Source organism: Poecile atricapillus, chromosome Z, assembly GCF_030490865.1.
Source record: "Poecile atricapillus isolate bPoeAtr1 chromosome Z, bPoeAtr1.hap1, whole genome shotgun sequence".
In the NCBI taxonomy this organism is placed as follows: Eukaryota; Metazoa; Chordata; class Aves; order Passeriformes; family Paridae; genus Poecile; species Poecile atricapillus.
In genome coordinates, this window is record NC_081289.1 from 146348349 (window position 1) to 146371551 (window position 23203).

Consider the following 23203-nt stretch of genomic DNA (forward strand, 5'->3'; position numbering starts at 1 on the left):
TGCTCCTGTCTCAGGAGGACTTCAGCAAGCTGCTCCTCCTCTGGCAACCCATCCCCACCTGGGAAAAGCTGGTCTGTCCCAAAACACCATAAGGAAAGGGCTCCCCATGCAAAACCAAAGAGCTAAGAAACCTTTCCAAAGGGCTCCACAAATCTCGTTGATTTGTCTTTTCCCGATTTCCATCACGAGCTGAGCAGTTGGACCTGACAGCTGTCCTCTGATTTACGCTGCGTGCGCTGGGGACGGCTCAGCTGTGACACACGGCTCCGATGCAGCTGCTGGGGATTTTTTTTTTTTCCTGCTTGAGTTTCCAGTGCTAGGAAGCAACACGTGGCTGTGTTTGGGCAGCTCTCCAGACAGTCTGGCCCTGCTGCTCTCTAGATTCAGGCTCTTCACGTGCTGTGAAATAGCAGCAGCCGGGGAGCGGTGCAGCTGCTCCGCAGGCGTGGGGAGAACAGCCCCAGGCTGCACAACCAGCCCAGCACTTCACGATGAGGTGGAGCTATGGAAGTGCCACCGTCCCCAGGAAATCCTCCCAAGCCTGGAGTTATGGTTACATGTGTGAGACAAAAAGTCTGCTAATCTCAGCCAACTAAATCTTGAGGCTCTCATTAAAAATCAGGGCTGGTAGCACCCTCAAGCCCCCATCTATCCCATCTTTGTATCCCAAAGCATGATCAACACTCCCTCACATTTAAAACACTCAAGCAAATAATTTCTAATCTGCTTTTAAGAGCTTCCAGTGATTAAAATTCCTTAATTGCCAGGCTATGACCTCCAGTGCCTTAAACTGGCTTTCTTACACCATTCTTTGATGTCTACCCATCCATGTTCTGATGTCTTTCAAGACTACAATTTCCCCTACCACAACAGGAAAACCAGATTATATTCTTGTTCTTTCCAGGTTCAAACACCATTCCCATGGCTTTTGTGTGGGTTTTATTCACAAGCAGTAGTTGTACCTGTAATCATACTTGCACTACAATGCCTGCTCCAAACTTCAGTTACCTCTTGAGGTAATTTCTCTTGAGCCAGTTTAGCCCATGAATTTTCCACTTGCTTTTGCCCTTGTTTCCTACCCCAGAAGGAGATAAATATCCCCAAAACTAAGGCAACTCACCCTTTCCTCACAGCTTGATTTAAACACCTGGAACTAAACTCCTTCTGCTGTACGAAAGAGGCTGGAGATTCCTGTGGGTAGTGGCCCTCTGGGCATCCCTCAATTCTTCCCCATTGAAGAAAAAAAACAGAGGACAGAGATCACACTTGTGGTATTTTATTGACACCAGTGTAATTTTGAATCTCTCTTCCTGCAGATCAGTGGAAAATCAACTTTTGCACTGAAGCAGCAGCTGTCATGGCCATAATCTCTTGCAACTCCAATTGCAAACAGATTGTCACTGAGAGCACCACTATTTGCCTGGATGCTTCCCATGACAAACAGGCCCATGCTCAATGTCCTCAGGTGCTACCACTATTTCCAGATTTTGCTTTCTCCCTATCAACAGGAGATGTGCTGATTTTCAGCTTTGGTATCAAACAGCTTCTAAGAGCTGGAGTGGGTAAAACGCTTCTGAAGGTGCGGAAGGTTGGTGTGGTGATGGCATGGAAGTAACAGAGCTCAGGGAACCCTCATGGAAGATGACATTTGAGGTAGAATTAAGGTCAATCTGACTTCAAAACCATCATGTTTTAGAATGGTTCTGCAAGATCTAGAAAGGTCTTACTGTGTGTTTTTTTTTGTTTTAAAAATATGCCTGCACTATCCATAGAGCTGCTTTACAAGTGTATATCACAGAGGAAAAAATAACTTGTAAAGACAAGAGGAAGTGTGGAGGTTATTTAATGAAAAGTAGGTGAAGTTTACAAGCACAAGACCAACAGAGAGAAGAACACAGCAGGAAGCTGCCAAGGTACAGTAAGAATTCTGAAATGCATTGCTATGTACAAGTAGGCAACAGAAGGAAAAACACGTTCCACATAGGCCACTTGAGGTGAACTGGGGCTTGCTGGGCTATGTCTTCTCAAAAGGCAGAGACTGGACCTCCCTTGTGAGCTCTTCTTCCAAGGCTTTCTACCGGGAGAGAAAACCAAGAGGAATCAGGGACCACGAGACAGTTTCCAGACACTGCTGGTAAACAAACACATCTGCAATGACCAAACCCTGGGAGGCTGTCAGCAGTGATGGGTTAACCCCTGTGCTGAGCTGGATGGACTTGTCACTGCAAAGGGCAGACAGCCACAGGGAAACCTCCAAATGAAGGGCTGGGTAAGCTCAGCTGCCTTTACTCTGTGCCCCAATGTGATTTTGGACACCTCCCAGCTCACAGGTGCTCCCCCCCAAAGGTGAGCATTCTGATCTCAGAACAGTCTCAGGCTGGGAAGGGGAGCTTATACCCCTGAATCAAAAATAAGTGGCGTACCAACTCTGGCAGTCTCACCTGAAAATGTGCAAAATACTCTCACCTCCCTGTGATTTTTGATCACAGGTTTAAGGCTTACCGCTTGCGCTTAATGAGCAAGCAGGCAATAGCCCAAAGGAATGAAAACATGTTTTATGGGGCTCAAATATGGCCCAGCTCACTCAGGAAAGCTATGTATGAACTTCCCGAACAGCTTTATGGTGTTTGGCTCAACAGCCACACGGCAGATTACACAAGCATGGAGGAAATGGGCACTTTGTTTTACAGGGGAAGGTCCCCATTGCAGTCTACAAGGCAACTAAAATTGGCTGTTGACTAAAATATGGTCCCTGGAACCCTCTCAGAGTTCAGGAGGAGCAAGGAAGCTTTTGAGACCTACACTGAGTGAATAAACATTCCAATGGGCAAAATTCATGGTGATATAGCTACCTAATCCACACTGGTATCATTGTGCCCTACTGCCTTTGCAGCTCAGACATCACTTCACCAGTTCCCCTGAGCAGTATCTACAACTTCTGCCTCACCAAATTTCCCTATGAGAACATTAAGACTACAGTCTAAGGTGGGTAAATCTGTAATCAATTAATACATGTAGCTCCGGAAAAGATAAAAAAAACTCTTACAAGTTCTTTTCTCGCTTCTTCAACCTTCACTCGTGCCAGGGGAATGCTCTAATGAGAGAAAATGGCATAAAAATCAGTTTTTCACCAGGAAACAAGAGTCCCTGAACCTTTACAAGAGTCTAATGATGAGCCTCAGGTGAATTAATGGACAATTAATGAAGTTTTATCTACACACTTCACATGCAGAAGGTTGCAGAAGTTTTAACTGCCATTAAAAGCCTAGTATTGGTTTGGTTTGGGCAATCATGTATTTTTCAAAATGCTGCAGGAGGGAACCGGAGAACCTACTCCCATTTGAACTTCCTGTTCCACTTGAGGGAAGGAAGAAGCTGCCTCTTGGAGGAAGATGGATTAAACAGAGCAGCAGTCCCACCTTTCTACCCACAGCCTCTTTTTTTTTTTCTAGGAACAAGACATCGGTGTTTGTATGAGGGAGATGAGAAACTTGCATTTTTATAGAGCTGAATACCCAGCACCCTCAAGAAAAATCAAAGAAAATGATGGAACAGCCAGTTTAGGGGACAAAACCTACATTTGGCTATTTCTTCAGGATCCTTAAAATCCTGTTCAGAGCTCCAAACTCTGCACCTCGTGCTGTGTCCACCATACTGACAGCCCAATGACAGTTACAGCTAAAGTACCGGTAAACCTCAAAAAGTTGGTTAGACTAGGGGATGCCTTTTCGTCCATATTTCTTTCTCTAATTTCTAGATAATTCACCAGAATACTAATTTACCCAGCAAATCTGTCTACTTTGTTAGAACAAAGTTTCCCTGACACAGAAACTTAATTTCTTGGCTTTGATTAATAAATAGAGATTAAGTCTTTGGTTTGCATCATTAACAGAACTGTAGGACATCTACCTGTCCACCAAAACCATCACAACGATATCCTTTACATTCTGAAGTCCACTAAAATTAACCTGATGGCAAATACAATATAACAGTGGAATAAATAGTTACAAGAGGTAAATCATGGTAGGATGCCACTTCATTCTTCAATGGCTCAATTTCTTTCTCCAGTGCAGCCAGTTCCTGCAGAGAGAGCAAAGCAGACCATATTATAGGGAATTATTTGTAGAATTGATGGAAATGAGTGAGATAGATCCACAGTTATCTACAACATTTCAGAATTTGAGAGCTTTCATCCTGTATAAAACACATGGAAGACTGAAGTTTTGCACATAGAGCAGCAAAAAGACTCTCCCTTATGCTTATCAAGGGGAAGCAATTTCTCTCTGGGGCTGCAAATTGAGTACGTTCCACAGTTCTGAACTCTTTTCAAATAATGAAAGTTAAATAAAAAAGATTAAGTAATTTGTGCTGTCCATTTCACTGATGTCTTGGCAAAGCAGTTCTATAAATGTCAGAGTCAAACCTTACCTTATGCTTGGGCTCTAGAATATGACAAGCTTAAAAAATTTGCCTGTGGCTTTTTGGATGCAAAATTCCAACAAAAATTAGTTCTGGTCAGTACCCTCCTGTAACACTGGGCAATGTGAGCACTGCCACCCAGTGCTGATTGGAGAGAACCACAACAGAGAAATCAGGAAAACTATTTTCACTGCTCCACTTGGAAACACAGAGGAAAAGATAGCTAAAGTAATGAGGAGAAGACTGAATTCCCACTACATTAATAGCAAAAATGAAGATGTGTTGAATGCATAGCACAAAGCTGTAAAATCTGTAGTTACTAATTCAAGAAATGTGCTTTTTCTTTAACATGTGTTCCACTAGGCCTACCATACAGTTGGAAAATGTTACATTTAAAGACACAACAAAAAAATTAGCCCTCAGTGGTTCAGAATTTGGGTTTCATTTGTCCGTATCCCCTTGTTTTGAAGTGTTTTGAAGAGATTTATTTCACACAAAATAAAAAGACTCACATGAGTCATTCTATCAAGAAACTGCAATACACAAGTAGCCATTGAATGGGATATAGTCCACAGAATATCCACTCTGTTTATAACACAGACCAGAAATAAAGGGTGCAGATCTGTCTGCAGCGGCAGGGAATTTATTCTGTGGAAATTCTCCAGTAGAATGTCTATTCCCTAGGAGAATGTACACTCTCTAGGAGACACAAACCCACCCAAAAGAGCCCAGCTCATCTACAGGTTCAATCCATCCACAGGATTTGTATTTGTGCTTCCTTTGGCCATTAAGATTTGTTCAGTCAACCAAAAAGCAAGCTACAACTCCTGAAAGCACCCAACAAGCAAGCCTGGCCTGTCCCACTGTAAAAACATCCTTCTTGCACCCAAAAACCTACCTCAGATGATTTCATGAGTGCCTCATGCGTCAGGGATTGGTCCATCCCCATGGCAACAAGTTTTTCCTGAGAAGAGGAAAGGTCACAAAGTGCAACAAGAAGAAGAAAGATTTCACCATTTCCTTCTGTTTTTATCTAAACAGGCAGAGAAGAACGCAGGTTGTCCACAGCAGAAATGTGTGGCAATTTGAGCCACAACTATAGCTGGTGTATAAAATGAGGTGCTGCTAAAATTTGTATTAAGAATAACAAGTCTTTCCAGAAGAGTAGGAAAGGAGTGGGAGAAGGGCACATGGCAAGGCTGAAGAAAGGCTTCTCAGGAAAATGTCAACTGTAATACAACACTTTTCATTTCGTATTTGTCAAGGTATCAGACAGCATCCAAGCGTTAAATGAGGCATTCACATGTCCTTCATCATTTAGGGAAGGTGAAGGAGCAGGCAATACAACTTCTGCTTTCTGCATTTGGTCATCCCTTCTTTTTAAAAATGGGTCATATTCATTATTTTGAGACACAATTTACCACAGTGAATCAGCTGCTCCACTGGTAGCTCTCTGTGCTCTCTTGTGTGACAGTAGCTCACAAGAACCACCAGGTAATCCCAGCTAACAGAGTTTCTCAGGGAATGAGGAGAGAGCACTGTACTGATCACAGGATATACTGAGAAGAGATAAGCAGGGACTACTGTTTTACACATGTTGTCCTGTTAGTCCAAGAGTCCCCAGTCCTGGAGTTTAGGAAGCTTATGGAATGTCTCTGTAACTACAAATTTGGGCTCAACCAACCATGGCTGTATCATCTCATTGCAGTGTCTTGTAGGAAAATTTCTTCCACCTACCTCAGCATCACTGATCCTTATTTTTAGATCCACAGATTTATTTTCCAGGAACTTCAAGTCCTTTAATTGAATCTCAGCTTCAGCCTTTTCTGCTTCCTGAGATTCCTTTAATTTTTCAATATCCCTAAAAAAAAAACAAAAAGAAAAAACTGTTACATCCAAAGATATATCAGTATATAAATAGTGTTACTTACCTACGCTCAAGCTAAACCCTGCAATACAACCAACACAAGAATCAAAAAAATGGAGAAAACCTCATATTTCCCTGTGAGATTTTCCAGTGGAATCATATACAGCTGTTACTTTCAGAACCCCACAGACCAGGGAAAAGAGTGGGAAAGGGGAAAGCCACTAAGCCTAAAAGCAAAGGGTAATTGTATTGTGCATAATTCCCTAACTCACTTAGAGACCTGTTACATGAGCTAAACCTCAGATCAAGAGGACGCAAACCTGCACAAAGCACATGGGAATCTCTTCTACAAGCCAAACTACCACTTTAAAAGAACAAAAAAAACACCCCACAAATAATTAGACTGGAAGGGAGATGTGGACAGCATCTGGGCCAACCTCTGCTCAAGGCTGAAGTTGATCTTGCTGGCAAAGCACTTCAGATTATATTCTTCAGGGAATGGACTTGACACTTGATTTTTTTTTTTGAGTTATTACTATTATTACTATTATCTTCTACACAGTGGTTAAGGGAACTTCTTAACTGGGAATGTTTTTTGTTTTGCCTCTCTCAGTCTGACTACAGAGCCCATGATAACCGTGCTGAGCAAATCAGATTTGTCTTCAGCCTCAGACAAAAGCAACTGCTGGAAGGTGCAAACTCGTATCTGAAAACTGCTTGTAGATCACTTTTGCTTTAAAATAATGGGGTTTGGTGCTTTCCCAGATCTCTTTCGATTACTGAAAGTATCCATAACACATGGGTTTTGATAGATACTTCCAAATACTTTGAATTGGAGATGTGTCAAGCCCCCAAAAATTCAGTTACCCTTGCTAGTTATCACAACCAATGTTGCCCAAGACAGAGATCACTGGTATTACTTTAATCTTTCCCTCTTCCTCATCTGTTACTCACTCCTCTAACTTCTTTTCCATCATCAGTGCTGAAGTTAGCTTTTTTGTGAGGGTCTTCAATTCCAGTTCCAGTTTTTCGTTTTCTGATTTTGTTTCATACAATTCCGAGGTCATGTTATTGATGGCACTGTAGAAGCTGGTGAAGAGAGAATCAGAGTGAATGCTTAGGAGAAGGTTTTTCTGAAAGTCACAGTTATTGTTATTCTTCTCTGCACACTTTACATGAATGACTTAATTTCCTCCTGATGTTATGGAAGGAGTAAATTAAAGTAAGACATTAATGGAATTTGATTTCTGTAACTAACACGGATTTCCACTTGGAAGGGAAAACAGCCCAGCAACCTGAGTAAGTGAACAACAACTGGCACTGTGATGAATAAAACCACTGGGTTTGAAACCACCATGTGCTCCACTCCCAGCTTGCTTCACTGCGTGTGAGAGAAACTGTATTCAGTCCCTGAAGATACATGGTCACAAGACGTGCCCAGCATCATCTGAGTCCTTTCCACTTCCCAAGTGTCCCAAAGTTCTTACCCCTCCAGCTCAGGAAGAGAGCTGTAAGAATCAAGATCCTAAATATCACGTAAAAATTGGATTCCAAGGCAGATTTTGCCCCTTCTTTGCTGCAAGTGCTGCAGTGTCATGGGCCAAAGCCATGCTAGGGACAGAGGTCCAAGGAGACCAGACTAACAGATGCCATTTCTCCATGGCAGAGGGAATCTCCTCACATGAACTGAGGCCAGATGAGACAGACAAGCATGATGAGCTGAGAATGGAAGACCAGTCACAGTTCCCCAGTCTCTGCTTAAGCAGTATGAACACTGCTTGGGGTATCTGGCACAACAGTCCAAATGGCAGCAGCCTGCAGCCACTGGCCACAAAAGCATGAAAAATAAAGGAGACATTTAACTCCATCCCAGCCCTTCTCAGGCTTCATAGTATTCCTGTGCTGGGATAACCTAGAGCTAGCATGTGGGAATACAGCTAGAAAACAGGACTCAAAGTACTACTGAACTCATTACAGAAGTGGATGTGCTAGCTTCAATGGACCACAAGCCCTGGCAAGCTAAGGCAGAACCCTGAACGAGGAACAGATAACAGTGTGCTTGGTATGCTTTGTTTGAGACAAATCATGCAGGACTGTTCATGTCTATGCAGGGCTATGATTTAGCAATGCCACTAACAAACATGATTGCTGCTAATTTTAGCTATAGCGGAAAAGGTATAAATACTGAGCTTTTGGAATCAATAAATGGCTTCACTGATGCAAATCATGGAGACTCTGTCTCATCAATCGCCCAACACCAGCACATTGTGTTCAGTTCCCATGCGCCCCAAAGCTGCCCAAGGGATGAAAAATAAGCCTGACAAATAAGATTCCTAGTGTCAAGTTTGAAGCTGCTGATGTGAAAAAACAAAGGAAAACAGCACAGACCATTACCATGAATGCAGAGTGTGAAGCGTTACCTGGTAAGAGACGTGTCCTCCACTTTGAGTTCCACTGCACTTTCTACCAGATCAGTGAGGTCTGTGATGGCTTCTAGGGACAGACTGCCTTCAGAGAGACCCAAGCTTTCTCCAAGAATATCCTGCCAGTACTTAGCTGGAAAATATACACAACCCAAAGTATTGATTTTTTTTAATATTACTTTTCTTTCATGGAACTCTCCAAAGCTAGAACCCAATCCCACACCAGGAACTTGGCTACCTACCTGTTGTTGAGGGAAAAAGACACTTCAAAAAAAGGCTTAAATATGCCCAACTGTTGCCACATATCCATTTGTCAAACAAATTCAGTGTACAATGGGAGAAAGCACTACTGCACTCCTTCCCTGACCAGCCTGTCTGACATCAGACAAACAAGAGCTCACCACTGTGCTACAGCAATGAGCACATGCTGGTCATCTCCCCACAGAGCTCAGCCTGAGCCTTGTTCATGGCAGACTGTCCTGGGATGGCTTTATGATGCTTGTGCCCCCAGTTTCCTGGTTTATGTTACATATTAAGTTCTGCACCTTTAAGACTGGCTCTGAGAGCGAAGTGGGGGAAGAAGAAGGGCATAATTTGTGTTGAGGAAAAACATCACTCCCCCGCATCCTGCTCCTGGACTGCAGTGTCTGCAGTATGGACAGACAGTGGGACAGAGCTTCTCCTTTACTGTTAGTTTTTAGCTAGCTGAGGCAGAGGAGTTCCCTGTTTTTTCCACTTCTCTCCAAGGAAATCTCTTTTTCCCGAACCAGCTGGGGGAGGGACCGTTTGAATTTTGCTTTTCTGGGGGAACCCCATTTGGAGGTTCTCTCCTAAATTTGCCCTAAACCAAGACACAGACCCAGGAAGTCTGCCTCCATCTTTTTTTGTTTGGTGGCAAGGCACTTGAAGGACCAAAAACCAAACACGTTTTCTTACAAAAAACACCTTCATGTGTACTATGCCAGCCTTTACAAAGAAAAGTAAAATTCCTTCCTGAGAAAAGCCTGGGAAGGGACAGTCCTTTATTATGTATGCTAAAAACATACCATGGTCCCCTGAATCACTCACTTGCTCAAAAAAAATCCAAACAAAACATAAAATAGTCACTCTGGGCAGCTTCAGCACAACTTAATCACCTTGATGTTGTTTCAGGCTCCTCCAGGGAGCGTCCTCCTTAACAGTGGCTTAACACCAGCTGAGATTCTTGAATGAGCTGCAGAGACAGTTCCCTCTCTATCCAGGCAATATTTCCATCCTGTGCTATCCAGTCCAGCTGCCTAGGAGGTTTTAGCAATTAACCTGTTTGTCCACATTTATGACCAACTTAAGATGGTTTAAAAAATTGTCCTTGACCAATCTCATGTCACAGTAAATTTAGCTGAAAGGAAGGTGTGTGATGCATTATAGTAAAAAGTGCATCAGAAAAAAAAAGCTGAGTCTGTTTCAATTACATATTATTTTATATATTCCTAAGTTTTTGACAAATACAATCTTCATGATCAGTCAGAAAAGCCTAGCTCTGATGGAACTGAGAGATGAAGCTTCAAGCTCACCTTCTTCTTCGTATTTGGTTGCTCGGTCCTTCATGTCCTCTATCAGCAATGTAACATCCCTGTCTCTCTCTTCATTGCACTCCATAACTTCATGCAAAATTTCCACCGTCCTTTCATTCACCTCATACTCTGGAATAGGCATATCCCCATATATTTTCTTTAGCCATAAGGTAACCTGCCAGAGAAGGGAGACGAAAGACAATCATGTGAAATGACAGAAAATAGCTGATAGATGCAAAAAACGTAAACAAATGCAAACTCTGCATTCTTGAAGGGTACCTCCTGCATCAGTCCAGGAGGCATGGGTGGGAAAAGGGAAGAAAAATTCCTTTCCCTCTTCTTTAAACATATTCTGTGGTCCAGAAGACTATATTGTATCTCTTTTAGTCTCCCTCATTTCTTTGTACACCTGCTTATCTCCATGTGATAAAACTGTTTTTTTTTATTCACATAACCTGTTGGTTACAGACACAGCAATAACTCAAGAGATGTTAAATGGGTGTTTGGAAAACTGGTGAACGCTGTGTTAAAGTGTGTGAGATAAAACTGTCCAAGCCATCACTGGGAACAGTCTCTGCAGGAGAGTGGGAGAGAGTCACCACGATGTGCAGGCACAAACCTTGCAAAGCAGTTTCATCGGAAACAAGGTCAGAAATAAGAGATCAACACAGTGCTCTCTGGTAGGACTGTGATTCTGGAATCACAGAATTGTTTGGGCTGGAAAAGCCCCCCAGGATCATCAAGTCCGACCATTCCCCAGCACTGCCCAGGCCACCACTGACCCATGTCCCCAGGTGCCACACTCGTAAAACTTTTAAATCCCTCCAGGGATGGGGACTGCACCACTGCCCTGGGCAGCTGTGCCAGGGCTGGGCAGCCCTCTGAGCGAAGAAATTTTTCCCTAATATCCAACCTAATTAGAATAGAAAGGTTAGATTGTGACCAATAATAAATGAAGAACATGGAAGTGTTAAGACCATAAACTCTTACATAAACCTGCCTAATAAACCTGACAGAGAATGGAAGCAGCCGTATAATTTTAAAAGTTTGTGGGTTTTTTTCCCTAGCATCTCTTTCCTCATCCCGCTGCCGTAACCCGCTCCTCAGCGACCTACACAAGCAGCAACGGAGAAAACCACCACACGCTTCGGCGCAAACAGCACGAACGATATGTGTGTGTGTGTGTGTGTAGGGAAACTGTGATGAGAGAAACCGAGCCCCGCCGGCCCCCGTTACCCGTATGAGCTTCTCCTCAAAGGGATCGCGGGCTTCCTCCGGCGCCGCCGCTGCCGCCATGCCGCCCGGAGCCTGACGGGAGCGGGCGCCTGAGGGGCGGGCCGGCGGGTCTGGAGTACACCGGAGGTGGGAAAAATAGTCCTGAGAAAGCGTTTAAGGGTGAATTGGAATGCTGAACAGTCTGTATGGAGTCGTCTCTTAGTTAAGGGAATATGTTAAGAAACGCCAAGCGAACCCAAACAACAGCAAAAAGAAACAAAAGAGAAGCAAGAGGAAGACAGCGATAAGTACGGCAGAAAGTCGTCTGGTGGTGCTGGTGCCAGTAGCTGGACAGGAGCCCAGGGGTGGCCAGGTGGGCAAGAGGCCAGTGGCCCCTGGGCTGTGGCAGCCAGGTGTGACACAGCCCCAGGGCAGGGCCCGTCCCCTGTGCCAGCCTGGGACAGCTCTGGGCCCCTCAGCACAGGAGAGACACCGAGGGGCTGGAGCGTGTCCAGGGCAGGGAACGGAGCTGGGGAAGGGGCTGGAGCCCCAGGAGCGGCTGAGGGAGCTGGGAAAGGGGCTCAGCCTGGAGAAAAGGAGGCTCAGGGGGCCCTTGTGGCTCTGCACAAGTCCCTGGCAGGAGGGGACAGCCGGGGGGGTCAGGCTGTGCTGCCAGGGAACAGGGACAGGAGGAGAGGGAACGGCCTCAGGCTGGGCCAGGGCACGTTTAGATCGGGTATTCAGAAAATTGTTTTCACGGAAAAGGGTGTCAAGCCCTGGCCCGGGGGAGTGGTGGTTTGGTTTTTTTGGTTTTTTTTTTTTCAGGCACTTTTACAGAAATTTAAGTGATTTCCGAAATAATCAGCATGGGAAGAACTGCTGAAGAATCACATTTGGTACAACACATGCCAAAATAGCTGAGGATTTTTCAATTAACCTTTTAAATTCCCAGAAGGGGAATCCACTGGAATCTGTGGCTTTACTGACCTCTCTGGATTATCAGAGGGACCGATCACACTGTGCCCGAGTTTCAGCACTTTCTCACTGGCTGACCAAATCCTGTCTCACATACGGGACATAAAATCACCCCCAGCTTCAAACTGAGGGGTGAGGGGGGGATTCTGCCCCTGTGCCCCTGTGCTCAGGTGAGACCCCACCTGCAGAGCTGCCCCAGCCCTGGGCAACAACAGCACAAGGACGTGGAGCTGCTGGAGCCAGCCCAGAGGAGGCCACGCAGCTGCTGCCAGGGCTGGAGCCCCTCTGCTCTGGAGCCAGCCTGGGAGAGCTGGGGCTGCTCCCCTGCACAAGAGAAGGCTCCAGGGAGAGCTGAGAGCCCCTGGCAGGGCCTAAAGGGGCTCCAGGAGAGCTGCCCAGGGACTGGGGACAAGGCCTGCAGGGACAGCAGCCAGGCAATGGCTTCCCAGTGCCAGAGGGCAGGCCCAGCTGGGATATTGGGAAGGAATTGCTGGCTGTTCTGGCCCAGGTTGGACATATCTTGGTGTGGTGTCCAACCCTTTAGGGGAATGGAGCATCCAAGATTTATTGTGGTCAAAAGGAGCAACCAAAGTCAGAGAGCTCCCAAAAGTTTCACAAGTTAAATGACACACTTGATATGGAAATTAATGTTAATCTCTGACCTCCTCATATATGCTTATGGCAGTGGGTTTTGGATAAAGGGCTAGGATGACAGGGAAGAAAGCAGGATTAAAGTGGGGGAGTGAGGAAGAAAGTGATCACCGGGCTTGGCTCAAGTATTGATCCAGCTGGTGGAGTGTCTAGGGTCCTGGGGTGCCTGTACATATGGTCTTGGTGGGGGAACCTTTTATAGATGAGTTTCCCTGCCCTGGAGGTAACTTTCTCACATCCTATGCAAATTTATCATCTTCAGTTCATTCTTCTAGACCCTTCTGGAAATGGGTTGGAAGGCTTCAGGGGTGTCTGGTAGTCTTGATTCCCTGTACAGTCCTAGACTGCTTCTCGGCTTTATTCCTGTGCTGTGTTTGAGCCCAGGAACTAGAATGTTTGTCCCAGAAAAATACTGTCTTGTCTCTGAATGGTGCCTTCTCCAATCACGTTCTGTTCCTTCTCACAGCTATGTTTTTACCAACGAACCTTGATGGTTGTTACCAACAATCCTTGGTTGGCTCCAGTTATCCGGCTATTGGTGCTTGAGGCACACAACAACCTCTTATTTTATACTTGGGGCAACCAGATTTAATCCATTAAACAGATAGCAGCTAACAAGAAAGCCCTGAGTGATGTCCATGTGTTAAGATAAAAGAAATTGTTGGTGGAATTGCCTTGTCAAGGTTTAGAGCTTGATATGCTTCAATGATCTCAGACCTTGGGGAAGGTTAGCAAAGCCTGGGAAGGAAGGATGTACCACTGATAGTGGGCACAGAGAATGCAGAGTTTACAGGCCACAGGGACATCTGCTTGAACTTCGAAGATGAGGAAGAAACTAAAAAAGTGAACCCAGCATCCATGCTGAAATCATCTCTAACTAGGTAAACAGTAATTATGGCAGGGGAAATCTGCAACAACTGATCCAAGAAACCCCCTAACCCAAGAGAAGAGAAAGACTGGGCATGAGAAACAACAGAATCATTAACCAATAGAATACTAATAAATAAGAGAACTATGTAACACCTAGCCAGTGATTGCTAGTTCCTTTGTATGCTAAAATATATAAATTGTGAAGTGTTTTGATAGTTCTGGAATAACACTGAGCACCCAGGCTTGCAAAACCCTGCAATAAATAATCAATGTCTCTTTTGTGTGTCTAATTATTGGCTTATTGCACAACAGGTAAGGAATCAAATTTTTGCAGACAGCATTGTCACTGACCCATCCCTTTCCCTACCCATGATAGCAAGTCCCCCCCAGATTTGCACCCCCCAAGATTAAATCAGTAGCTGTAGCAGGACAACTGTGATTAAGCAGCTGCATATTGTGAGTATTGTATGCTTGGCTGACATTTTAAAGGAAATTGAGATGATTCCAGGAGACATGGTCTGTTTGGATGAGAGCCACGAGGACTGAAGTCAGCAGGGCTGCAGAGTATCTTGGAGAAGAGTAATTTTGGCAGTGGAAGATTGTGGCCAGCATCTCATTGACCACCAACTCAAAACAGATTAAATGAAAGGAGAAGCGAGAGATCTAACTACCAAAGAAGAGCCTGAGTAGAAATTAATTGAAGTTGTAGTTAATAGAACGGTACTAAGTAACAGAGAAGTTATGCAATTTGTAACCAGTGAGTGCTGACTCCTTCGGATGTTGAAATGTATAAAGAGTAACGTTTGGATGATGGGTATCCTAGACACCGAGCCAGCTGCTCTGTGGTAACTAGGAAAAGAGATAGAAATTCCAGGCCTCGGTGTGTGAAATGGTGCCGCACACCGAGGAATGAGCCCGCGGGGTAACATCACTGCTGTCCCTGAGTCTGTCCCTGTCTCTGCCTGTCCCTATCCCCGTCCTCTTCCGTGCCCCAATCCCAACCTTTGTCCCTGCTCCTTTCCGTGCTCCTGCTATTGTCCCTACCCACGTCCCCGTCCCTCTTCCTTTTCATGCCCTTGTACTTGTCCTGTTCCTTTCCGTACTCCTGCCCTTGTCCCTGTCCCTGCCTCAGTTCCTGTCCGTCTATTCCTTCCCGTGTCCCATCTCCGGCCCTACCTCACTCCCCGCCCCTTCCGCCCGCTCAGGGCCGTTTCAAGGATACCTCCCGCAGCGGGGTTTTTTTCTAAAAGGCTCGTTTAGGTATTTTGTAATGATTCGTATTATTTTTATTGCATATTGTACATATTTGTGCGTAGACAGATGGATGGATAGCTACACGCACACACACATACAAATCAGGGGCACGGGAAGCAGTTCCCGCGCGCCCCGCCCCCTGGGCGCGGCCTCGGCGCCAAAAGGGGCGTGAGGGGCCGCCGCCATTTTGTGTGCAGAGCGCGCGGCCGGCAGTCCTCAGCGTCCCCCAGCCTCAGCCTCCCCCGGGACCCGCCGCCGCCGCGATGCTCTCCGCCCGCGTGGCCGCCGCTCTCGCCCGCTCCCTGCCGAGGCAGGCCGGCCTGGTGAGCCCCATACCCGCCCCGGAGCCGGCGGGGCCGGGGGGACGCGGCGCCGCCGCCATCTTGGGGGCCGCGGTGACATTGAGGGTGTGAGGGGGTGACATCGGAGTGTGCGGAGGAAAGCACGGGGGGTACCGTCAGCGCTGTGGGAGAGACCCCACCGAGGAACGGGGTGTCCTTGCCCGGGCGCGGGGTAGTGGTTTAGAGCTGCCAGGACAAGGTCATGGTTGTGGGTGTGAGGGGTTTAATCTCATGTTTGTGAGGAAACGGAGGGTGGGAAGAGCCGTGAGAAACCACTCCTGCCAGTGTTTCCAGTGACTCTGAACGGGGTCTGCTCGGATGCAGGGCATTAAATGGCATCAGCGTTGCTGCATGGTGCTGCACGGGCAGCCTTGCCTGAAGTGCAAAAGCATGATCTTAAAGTGCGCTCATTATCACAGATTTGTTATTTAGTGTTTAAAATTGCCATGAGAAGAATTTTTTCACAGCAGGGGTGATTAGACATTGCAAGGGGCTGCCCAGGGGAGTGGTGGGGTCATCAGCCTCAAAGGTGTTCAAGGGTATAATGCACTTAGTGCCATGGTCTAGTTGGCAAGGTGCTGTTTGGTCACAGGTTGGACTAAATGACCTCACAACTCTTTTCCAAAGTAACCGTGATTCTGAGGTATTTTTGTTATAGTGCTTTGGTTTTTGTTTTTTTTTTTTTAATATGCGTTAATACCAAAACCACTGCTGTTAGATTTGTATTAGAGGACGCAATCTTTTCTCTGTGCAGAACCCTGACTGGTGCAGTGATTTCTTTATGCCCCAAGGTTCCCATGTTCGGCACAGAAATTACAAATGTAAGGAGGTTTCTCTATGGGAGCTGCTGCAATGGTTGATGGTGACATCAGTGCACTGCAGAAAAATGCAGTGAGGGATTTGGAGCAATCCCCTTCATTATCTGTTCTTTCTTAGCCATGCTGGACTCGGTTCCAAAGCTCCATAGTTGTGAGTAGGGTTCTGTAGAGCTTAACTCAAAGCTGAGATGCATCATAAGCAGCTCAAGATCAGAAATGTGTTAAATCTCTCAGATTTTTTTCTTGTACGATTAAAGAAATCTTACTGTTACTTAAACGGTGACTTTTTTTAGGTTTCCAGAAACACCATCGGTGCAGCATTTGTTGCTACAAGAAACCTCCATGCCTCCAAACCAGGCTTTCAGAAAACTGGTAAGTCTGAGAAAGGTCTTGAGTGTGATTTAAGAATTTGGTCTGTCAGACAAAAAGGAATTTGATTATGGTGAATGTTAGCTGACAGTACTTGAGGACATTTATGTTCTGAGAGTATTTAGGTGAACTGTTACCCAGTTACATCCAGCAAACAGCACTTCAATAACTTGATAATGTCCCCACAGCAGGGGTGGCCATGTATCACCTGACTTACATAGCATACCTGTTTCACTAGGATTCCAGTCACCTGCAGCATTATTTGAAAATTATTTGAAAAAAAATAGCCCCAGATTGGAGTTGCCTGTATCAGAATGAAGGAGTCGATGACTTCCCCAGGCCTGCCTGGGTTTGACCTTGTGTCCTTGAGCACAGCTTTATTTTGCTGCCATCAGTCTGGTGTTTAGAGAAGACAGCTGCACTGCGTAGCAGCGTGTTTGGCAATGCTTCATGCACATTTTTTCAAGTGGTTTAAGGTGATTAAGGGCATTACTAGGAAATAGGTTTTACAGTGTTATTTACTGTTTCTTAGCTGAGGAGGTAACAAGCTGTTTGAAGTCAAATTGAAGAAGTATGGACAATATGTTTTTATGTCAAACAACATGCTCCTGAAACATAATGAAGTTCCTTTATATAGGCTTGGATCTTGGATTACAAATCACTTGACAGGGTGTTCTGATGAATCCAAGGCTAAGTAACTGCTCTGCAAGGCCTGTTCTACCTGGGCTAAGGCTGATTAATTAGTCTAATTGCTTTCTAGGGAGAGAGAACGTAGGGCATAATCAGGAAAGTGGATAAGTACGCAGCCAGGCCTGTTTTGGTTGAAGCTGGCTGCTAATGATGAGTTTAGGCCACTTTTATTATCTGGGAATACAGAGGCTGGTATTTCTCTTACCCTAAGTAAAGGTGTTGCCAGCTAGACTTTGCAGCACAGCTGAGAAAGGGCACCTTGTGAATTTGAGGCAAAATTACTGAATGCATATTGTACCTTAATGTGCTAATCTGATTTCAAACATCTCTCTCCAGGTACTGCCGAGGTATCCTCTATTCTCGAGGAGCGCATCCTGGGAGCTGACACCTCGGCTGAGCTGGAGGAGACAGGCCGCGTGCTCTCGATCGGTGACGGTATTGCCCGCGTGTATGGCCTGAGAAATGTTCAGGCAGAAGAGATGGTTGAGTTCTCTTCAGGGCTGAAGGTAAGCTGTCACTAAAGGAGTTCGTTTAGCACAGGGATATTAAAAAGATGTTTTTTTAAGAAGGACCTGAGATTATGCTTGGAAATACCACTATGAACGTTGGGTTAGCCTCATTGTAGCTTTAATACCTAGTAACTAGTGATTTTTTTTCTTAAATTTGTAACACTGCTTTCAGTATCAGCCTCTGATTCTCAGCTGCCATTTGAACATTTGAGCTGTCTTTTTCTTCATTTAAAAGGTAAAAGGACTAACCTGGCACTGGATTTTTTCTTTGGTTTCAGGGTGTCTTTTCTGTTCTCTATTTAATGATGACCTTTCTGCTTCAATACATTATGCACCTTGAAGGCTTCTTGTAGTCATACCAGTGGGTTAGAGTTAAAACTTCTTTCAAGAGTACTGTAACAGCATTTTTAATGACCCATTTCACCTTGGGCAGAGAAGAAGCCAGTCCTTTTCCCTTGACCAGCTTATAGGCAAGGCAGTTCTGTTGTACTTGAACCTTGCTTAACCTTTCTGTTCTTTGTCGTGAAACAGTTGAGTGCTAGGCTGCTGAGGTATAATTGCCTGGTAAGTTGAGAACTTACACAGGTTCTCTAGCCCATGTGGAAGGAAATAGACACTTTGTGCATAGAAGCAGAACCTTGGCTATTGTCACAAGGTTGATGTAGATCATGTAGGATTTTGTACGCAGTTAAATAATCATGTCAATATTAAAGTTTTTATGCATATCAGTATGGATTTTCTCAGGGTGATGTGATCTTTGTCCCAGGGTATGTCCTTGAATTTGGAGCCTGACAACGTTGGTGTTGTCGTGTTTGGTAACGACAGACTGATCAAAGAGGGGGATGTTGTGAAGCGGACTGGTGCCATTGTGGATGTTCCAGTGGGGGAGGAACTGCTGGGCCGTGTTGTGGATGCCCTGGGCAATCCAATTGATGGGAAGGTAAGTGTAGCTGTGTGCTAACTACCTCTACTTATATCTCTGTGATACAGACCTCAGCAGTTTTTTCTCTCTTTTAGGGTGCTATTGCATCTAAGACACGTAGGAGAGTTGGCTTGAAGGCCCCTGGGATCATTCCCAGGATCTCTGTGCGTGAGCCCATGCAGACTGGGATTAAGGCTGTGGACAGCTTGGTGCCCATTGGTCGTGGCCAGCGTGAGCTGATCATTGGTGACAGGCAGACAGGGTAAGTTAAATACTCAAGCCTAAAATGTTCCTTAAACAGACTCGGGTACAGTGGAGCTGGACAAAGTGTTGGCTAGGGGCTGGGAGAACCTCGGGCAAATTAACTTACCAGCCTTTCTGTTCAACAGGAAAACTTCAATTGCAATTGACACGATTATCAACCAGAAACGATTCAATGATGGCACAGATGAGAAGAAGAAGCTGTATTGTATCTACGTTGCAATTGGCCAGAAGAGATCTACTGTTGCTCAGCTGGTGAAGAGGCTCACTGATGCAGGTATGGATTTTGAGAGATGGTTGAACCTGGTACCTAATGACATCCTGTTCTCTTTGTAATGCTAAATACTGCTGTGACCTCACCTGGCTGCAAGTGTAGACGGAATTCATATTACATGAGTGAATTACTTAATTCTGTGAATAAGAAATCTATAGCTATCTGGGGGAAAAAACCTAATTTTTATGTATCACAATTAGGAAAACTATTTTGAGCCCCCCCACCCAAACTGCTGAATTGCTTCTGGAAAAGTCACCCAGTGGTTTTAGGATTTTTTTCAGCAGAGCTGAATGCTACATCTTGGCAGTCAGGCAGGCCTGGTGACAAGCTGTGGCCTTCAAGTTGTCATGAACTTGGCATTTGTCCCATGTGCCAGTCCGTGTGAATGGCAACTGGAAATGTGGTGAAGAGCTTTCACTGCCCAAACACAAGGCATTAAATGATAGCATCTCTTCAGAATCAGTGGTCTCCAGGACCAAGACTCCACGTTTAACACAGCTAGCAGGAGATCAGGCACTTTGACCACATGCTTGGTGGTCCTGCCATGTGTCATGAAAAAACCCATATTTGAAGGACAGTAATTATGTGGAACTGTCGCAGAGTGTTGTACTGTCTTGCAGCAGCCAGGAAACCGTGGGCTTTCAGTGTGAGTTTTTTCTAGAACAAAAAACCTTGTCTTAGTTTTAATCATTGTTTTAAATAGGAAAGAAGCCTGAAAGTGTTAGATGTTAGCTGCTACAAACTTGCCCTTGAGATTTCCTAAGTCAGATTTGCTAGCAGATGTGTTCGGCTGCTGTGCTGGGCTTTCCTGTAGCAGCATTGTGACACTGCCTGGACTTGTTCCAGCACTTGTACTTTTACACGCTTGTTGTGTTTGCTGATTTTGGGCATGATGACATAATGCACTCAGAGGTGTCTCCAATCCTTTCCAGATGCCATGAAGTACACTATTGTGGTGTCTGCCACAGCATCTGATGCAGCACCTCTGCAGTATCTGGCTCCCTATTCAGGCTGCTCCATGGGGGAGTACTTCAGAGACAACGGGAAACATGCGCTCATCATCTATGATGATTTATCCAAACAGGTCAGAAAACTTTGGTTGTAGGCATTGTGGTATGGCATTGGTATTTGTAGCAGTAAGAGCACCTCAGGTTTAGGAATGTAAAATGGTGGGTGAGGTGCAGAGCTCTGAAAGCTGTCTTTGCTCCACGCAGGCCGTTGCCTACCGTCAGATGTCTCTGCTGCTGCGCCGCCCCCCTGGCCGTGAGGCGTACCCAGGTGATGTGTTCTACCTGCACTCTCGCCTGCTGGAGAGAGCAGCCAAAATGAACGACTCCTTCGGGGGTGGCTCGCTGACCGCCTTGCCTGTCATTGAGACTCAGGCTGGGGATGTGTCTGCTTACATTCCAACCAATGTCATCTCCATCACTGATGGACAGGTAGGGCTTCCTCACGGCCCAGCATCTCCGTGAAACTTAGTGGCTGGTCTCTGAAGAGGCCTCCAGGCTTCTGAACAAGATAATGATACAGTTCCATCCTGCAGATCTTCTTGGAAACTGAGTTGTTCTACAAAGGTATCCGTCCAGCCATCAACGTTGGTCTGTCCGTGTCCCGTGTGGGTTCTGCTGCCCAGACCAGGGCTATGAAGCAGGTAATTGAGAAATTGCTGTTCCTCCTCATGCTAGAGATGAGTGGTGTATAGGCCTTCCAAGCCATTTCACTCTGATGAGCTGTGAACAGAGAGGGAATAAAGCTTTAGATCTCTTTGTGTTATGAAATTATAAAAGAGCAAACTTTCATCACAGAGATCTCTTTGATGCTTCCATTGCCTGCTGAGAAAGCCATGGGAGAAAGGGAAATAGTATCTGCATAAAGGTGTAGGATTAAGTTTTGATGTGTTGAACTGGGTATTGATCACTTAAAAATAGAGAATGCTCTGTTAACTGCAGGTTTTTAGTGCAGACATTGAATTGGAGAGATTCAATATCAACAGTTGATGTTTTAGGGGAGAAATAGTGTACTTATGTAAAGTGTGGGATTTTTGTAGTGTTCATAATCATCTGTCAGTTTTTAGATTGACTTGTGTGGAATGCAAGGCTGAGCTGACTCGTGACAGCTGTCAGCTGCCTGATAACCTTCAAACTCCTAGACACACTTGAGGTGATCCCAGTGTTTCTGGTTTGTCCCCTGCAGGTGGCCGGCACCATGAAGCTGGAGCTGGCTCAGTACCGGGAGGTCGCTGCCTTTGCCCAGTTCGGCTCTGACCTGGACGCTGCCACACAGCAGCTGCTGAACCGCGGTGTGCGCCTGACAGAGCTGCTCAAACAGGGCCAGTATGGTGAGTGCCCTGGGCTTGGCAGGTCTGGGTGCCCATTAGTGCCTTGTGCTAACGAGGCTGGGCTTAGTTTGCATTTATTGTGTCTGTTCTGTGTGCGTGGTAAATGCAGATTTGCTTGAACAGGGCTGTCCATGTGCACTTCGTCTTCCAAGGACGCTAGTCTGTTGTGTGTGTCCTGATGGAAGAGTTCCCATAGTGTGAGTGCTGTCTTTCCCTGCAGTTCCCATGGCCATTGAGGAGCAGGTGGCAGTCATCTATGCTGGTGTAAGAGGTCACTTGGACAAGCTGGAGCCCAGCAAGATCACAAAATTTGAGAGTGCTTTCCTAGCTCATGTACTGAGCCAGCACCAGTCACTCCTCTCCACAATCAGGTAGGGTGGTTTACTTTGCTTTATCCCAAGGGTATTGGATGTCTGGAGTGCAGATAAAGGTCATTGAACTGTTAAATTTAGTGTATCCTAGAACATCAGGTGTTCAGCTGGCAATACCAAAACTGGGGGTTGAATCAGCCTTCCTACCACCCACCTTCTCAGCTTCGGCTCTTAGGAAATGTGTAAAGTGAACCTTCTTGCAATGTGTCTCCTCTATCCTGTTCTGAAATCCCTTGATTGACTTAGTTCCCGTATGGTGGACAGCTTTGAGATGTTGGGAGTGCTGTGGGTTAAGTGCTGCTGAGTGAACTCTTGGGGATTGAGTATTTCCACAGTCCTGTCCTGGAAACTGGTTCTGGCTTTTCTGTCATGAGGAAAATCATATGCCTTCTGTCTCTGGGGCACAGCTCTGTAGGTTGGGCCTTGTTGGAATGGAACATACGGCCATTCTGAAAGAATTTAGGAACAAATTTCAGTTCTTTAACAGGACTGGCTCTTTTAGGAGAAGGGATATTCTATGAGTGGGATGGCTTCATGCACCGAACTAAGTGATTCTACTGAATTTGTTAGAAATGGGGAGATTTATTGTAAAGTTCTTATGTTGGTCTTGGGGTTGGCCCTGTTTTGATTGCTGTATCAAGAATTTAACTGAACTCTTCCCACAGGACCGAAGGGAAGATCTCTGACCAGACAGAAGCAAAGCTGAAGGAAATAGTCACAAATTTCCTGGCTACTTTTGAGGCATAAACTCTTAAAACTGTTCTAGCAGTTCACAGATCACAGGCTGTTGTGATCCAGTGTTCCAGCTCCGTCAAAGGGGAAAGCATGTGCGACTTGAATGTACAGATCTTGGTGAGAATAAAGGTTCCCATGTAAAAAGGCTCTGTTCTGAATGTAAAAGTACTGTGTTCTGAATGATTGCTTTTTGTCTGTACTTTGGGCTCACTCTTGTGCCTGTAGAACCACAGAGCTGAACTCCCGTGGACACAGCTCTGCTGGAGGAACTCTGGAAGTCAGGGGTGTTTCCAGTGGTTGGGCAAACTCCCCTGACAGGAACCAGGAATGTGTCAGAGCTGAGAGACC

At 45.5% G+C, this 23203-nt stretch overlaps 2 protein-coding genes across 4 annotated transcripts; one reads left to right on the top strand and one right to left on the bottom strand.

Annotated features, from left to right (window-relative positions):
• Positions 1–1827: 1827 nt before the first annotated feature.
• Positions 1828–15018, bottom strand: HAUS1 (HAUS augmin like complex subunit 1). 3 transcript variants are annotated; one of them, XM_058825771.1, is made up of 9 exons: positions 14976–15018; positions 10263–10437; positions 8707–8842; positions 7241–7375; positions 6157–6280; positions 5318–5383; positions 4009–4080; positions 3047–3094; positions 1828–2074 (listed from the first exon to the last, which is right to left on the bottom strand). In XM_058825771.1, exons 2-9 carry the CDS (start codon positions 10402–10404, stop codon positions 2015–2017), a joined length of 783 nt encoding a protein of 260 aa, XP_058681754.1. In that variant the 5' UTR covers positions 10405–10437; positions 14976–15018; the 3' UTR covers positions 1828–2014. The 3 variants fall into 3 exon arrangements, with proteins under 3 accessions (XP_058681754.1, XP_058681752.1, XP_058681753.1); XM_058825769.1 differs by lacking the exon at positions 14976–15018 and adding an exon at positions 11499–11572; XM_058825770.1 differs by lacking the exons at positions 5318–5383; positions 14976–15018 and adding an exon at positions 11499–11572.
• Positions 15019–15393: 375 nt separating this feature from the next.
• Positions 15394–23002, top strand: ATP5F1A (ATP synthase F1 subunit alpha). Its single transcript, XM_058865412.1, has 12 exons — positions 15394–15550; positions 16680–16758; positions 17782–17951; positions 18721–18894; positions 18972–19138; positions 19266–19414; positions 20344–20495; positions 20626–20850; positions 20955–21062; positions 21605–21749; positions 21970–22120; positions 22786–23002. Exons 1-12 carry the CDS (start codon positions 15491–15493, stop codon positions 22865–22867), a joined length of 1662 nt encoding a protein of 553 aa, XP_058721395.1. The 5' UTR covers positions 15394–15490; the 3' UTR covers positions 22868–23002.
• The last annotated feature ends 201 nt before the right edge of the window (positions 23003–23203 follow it).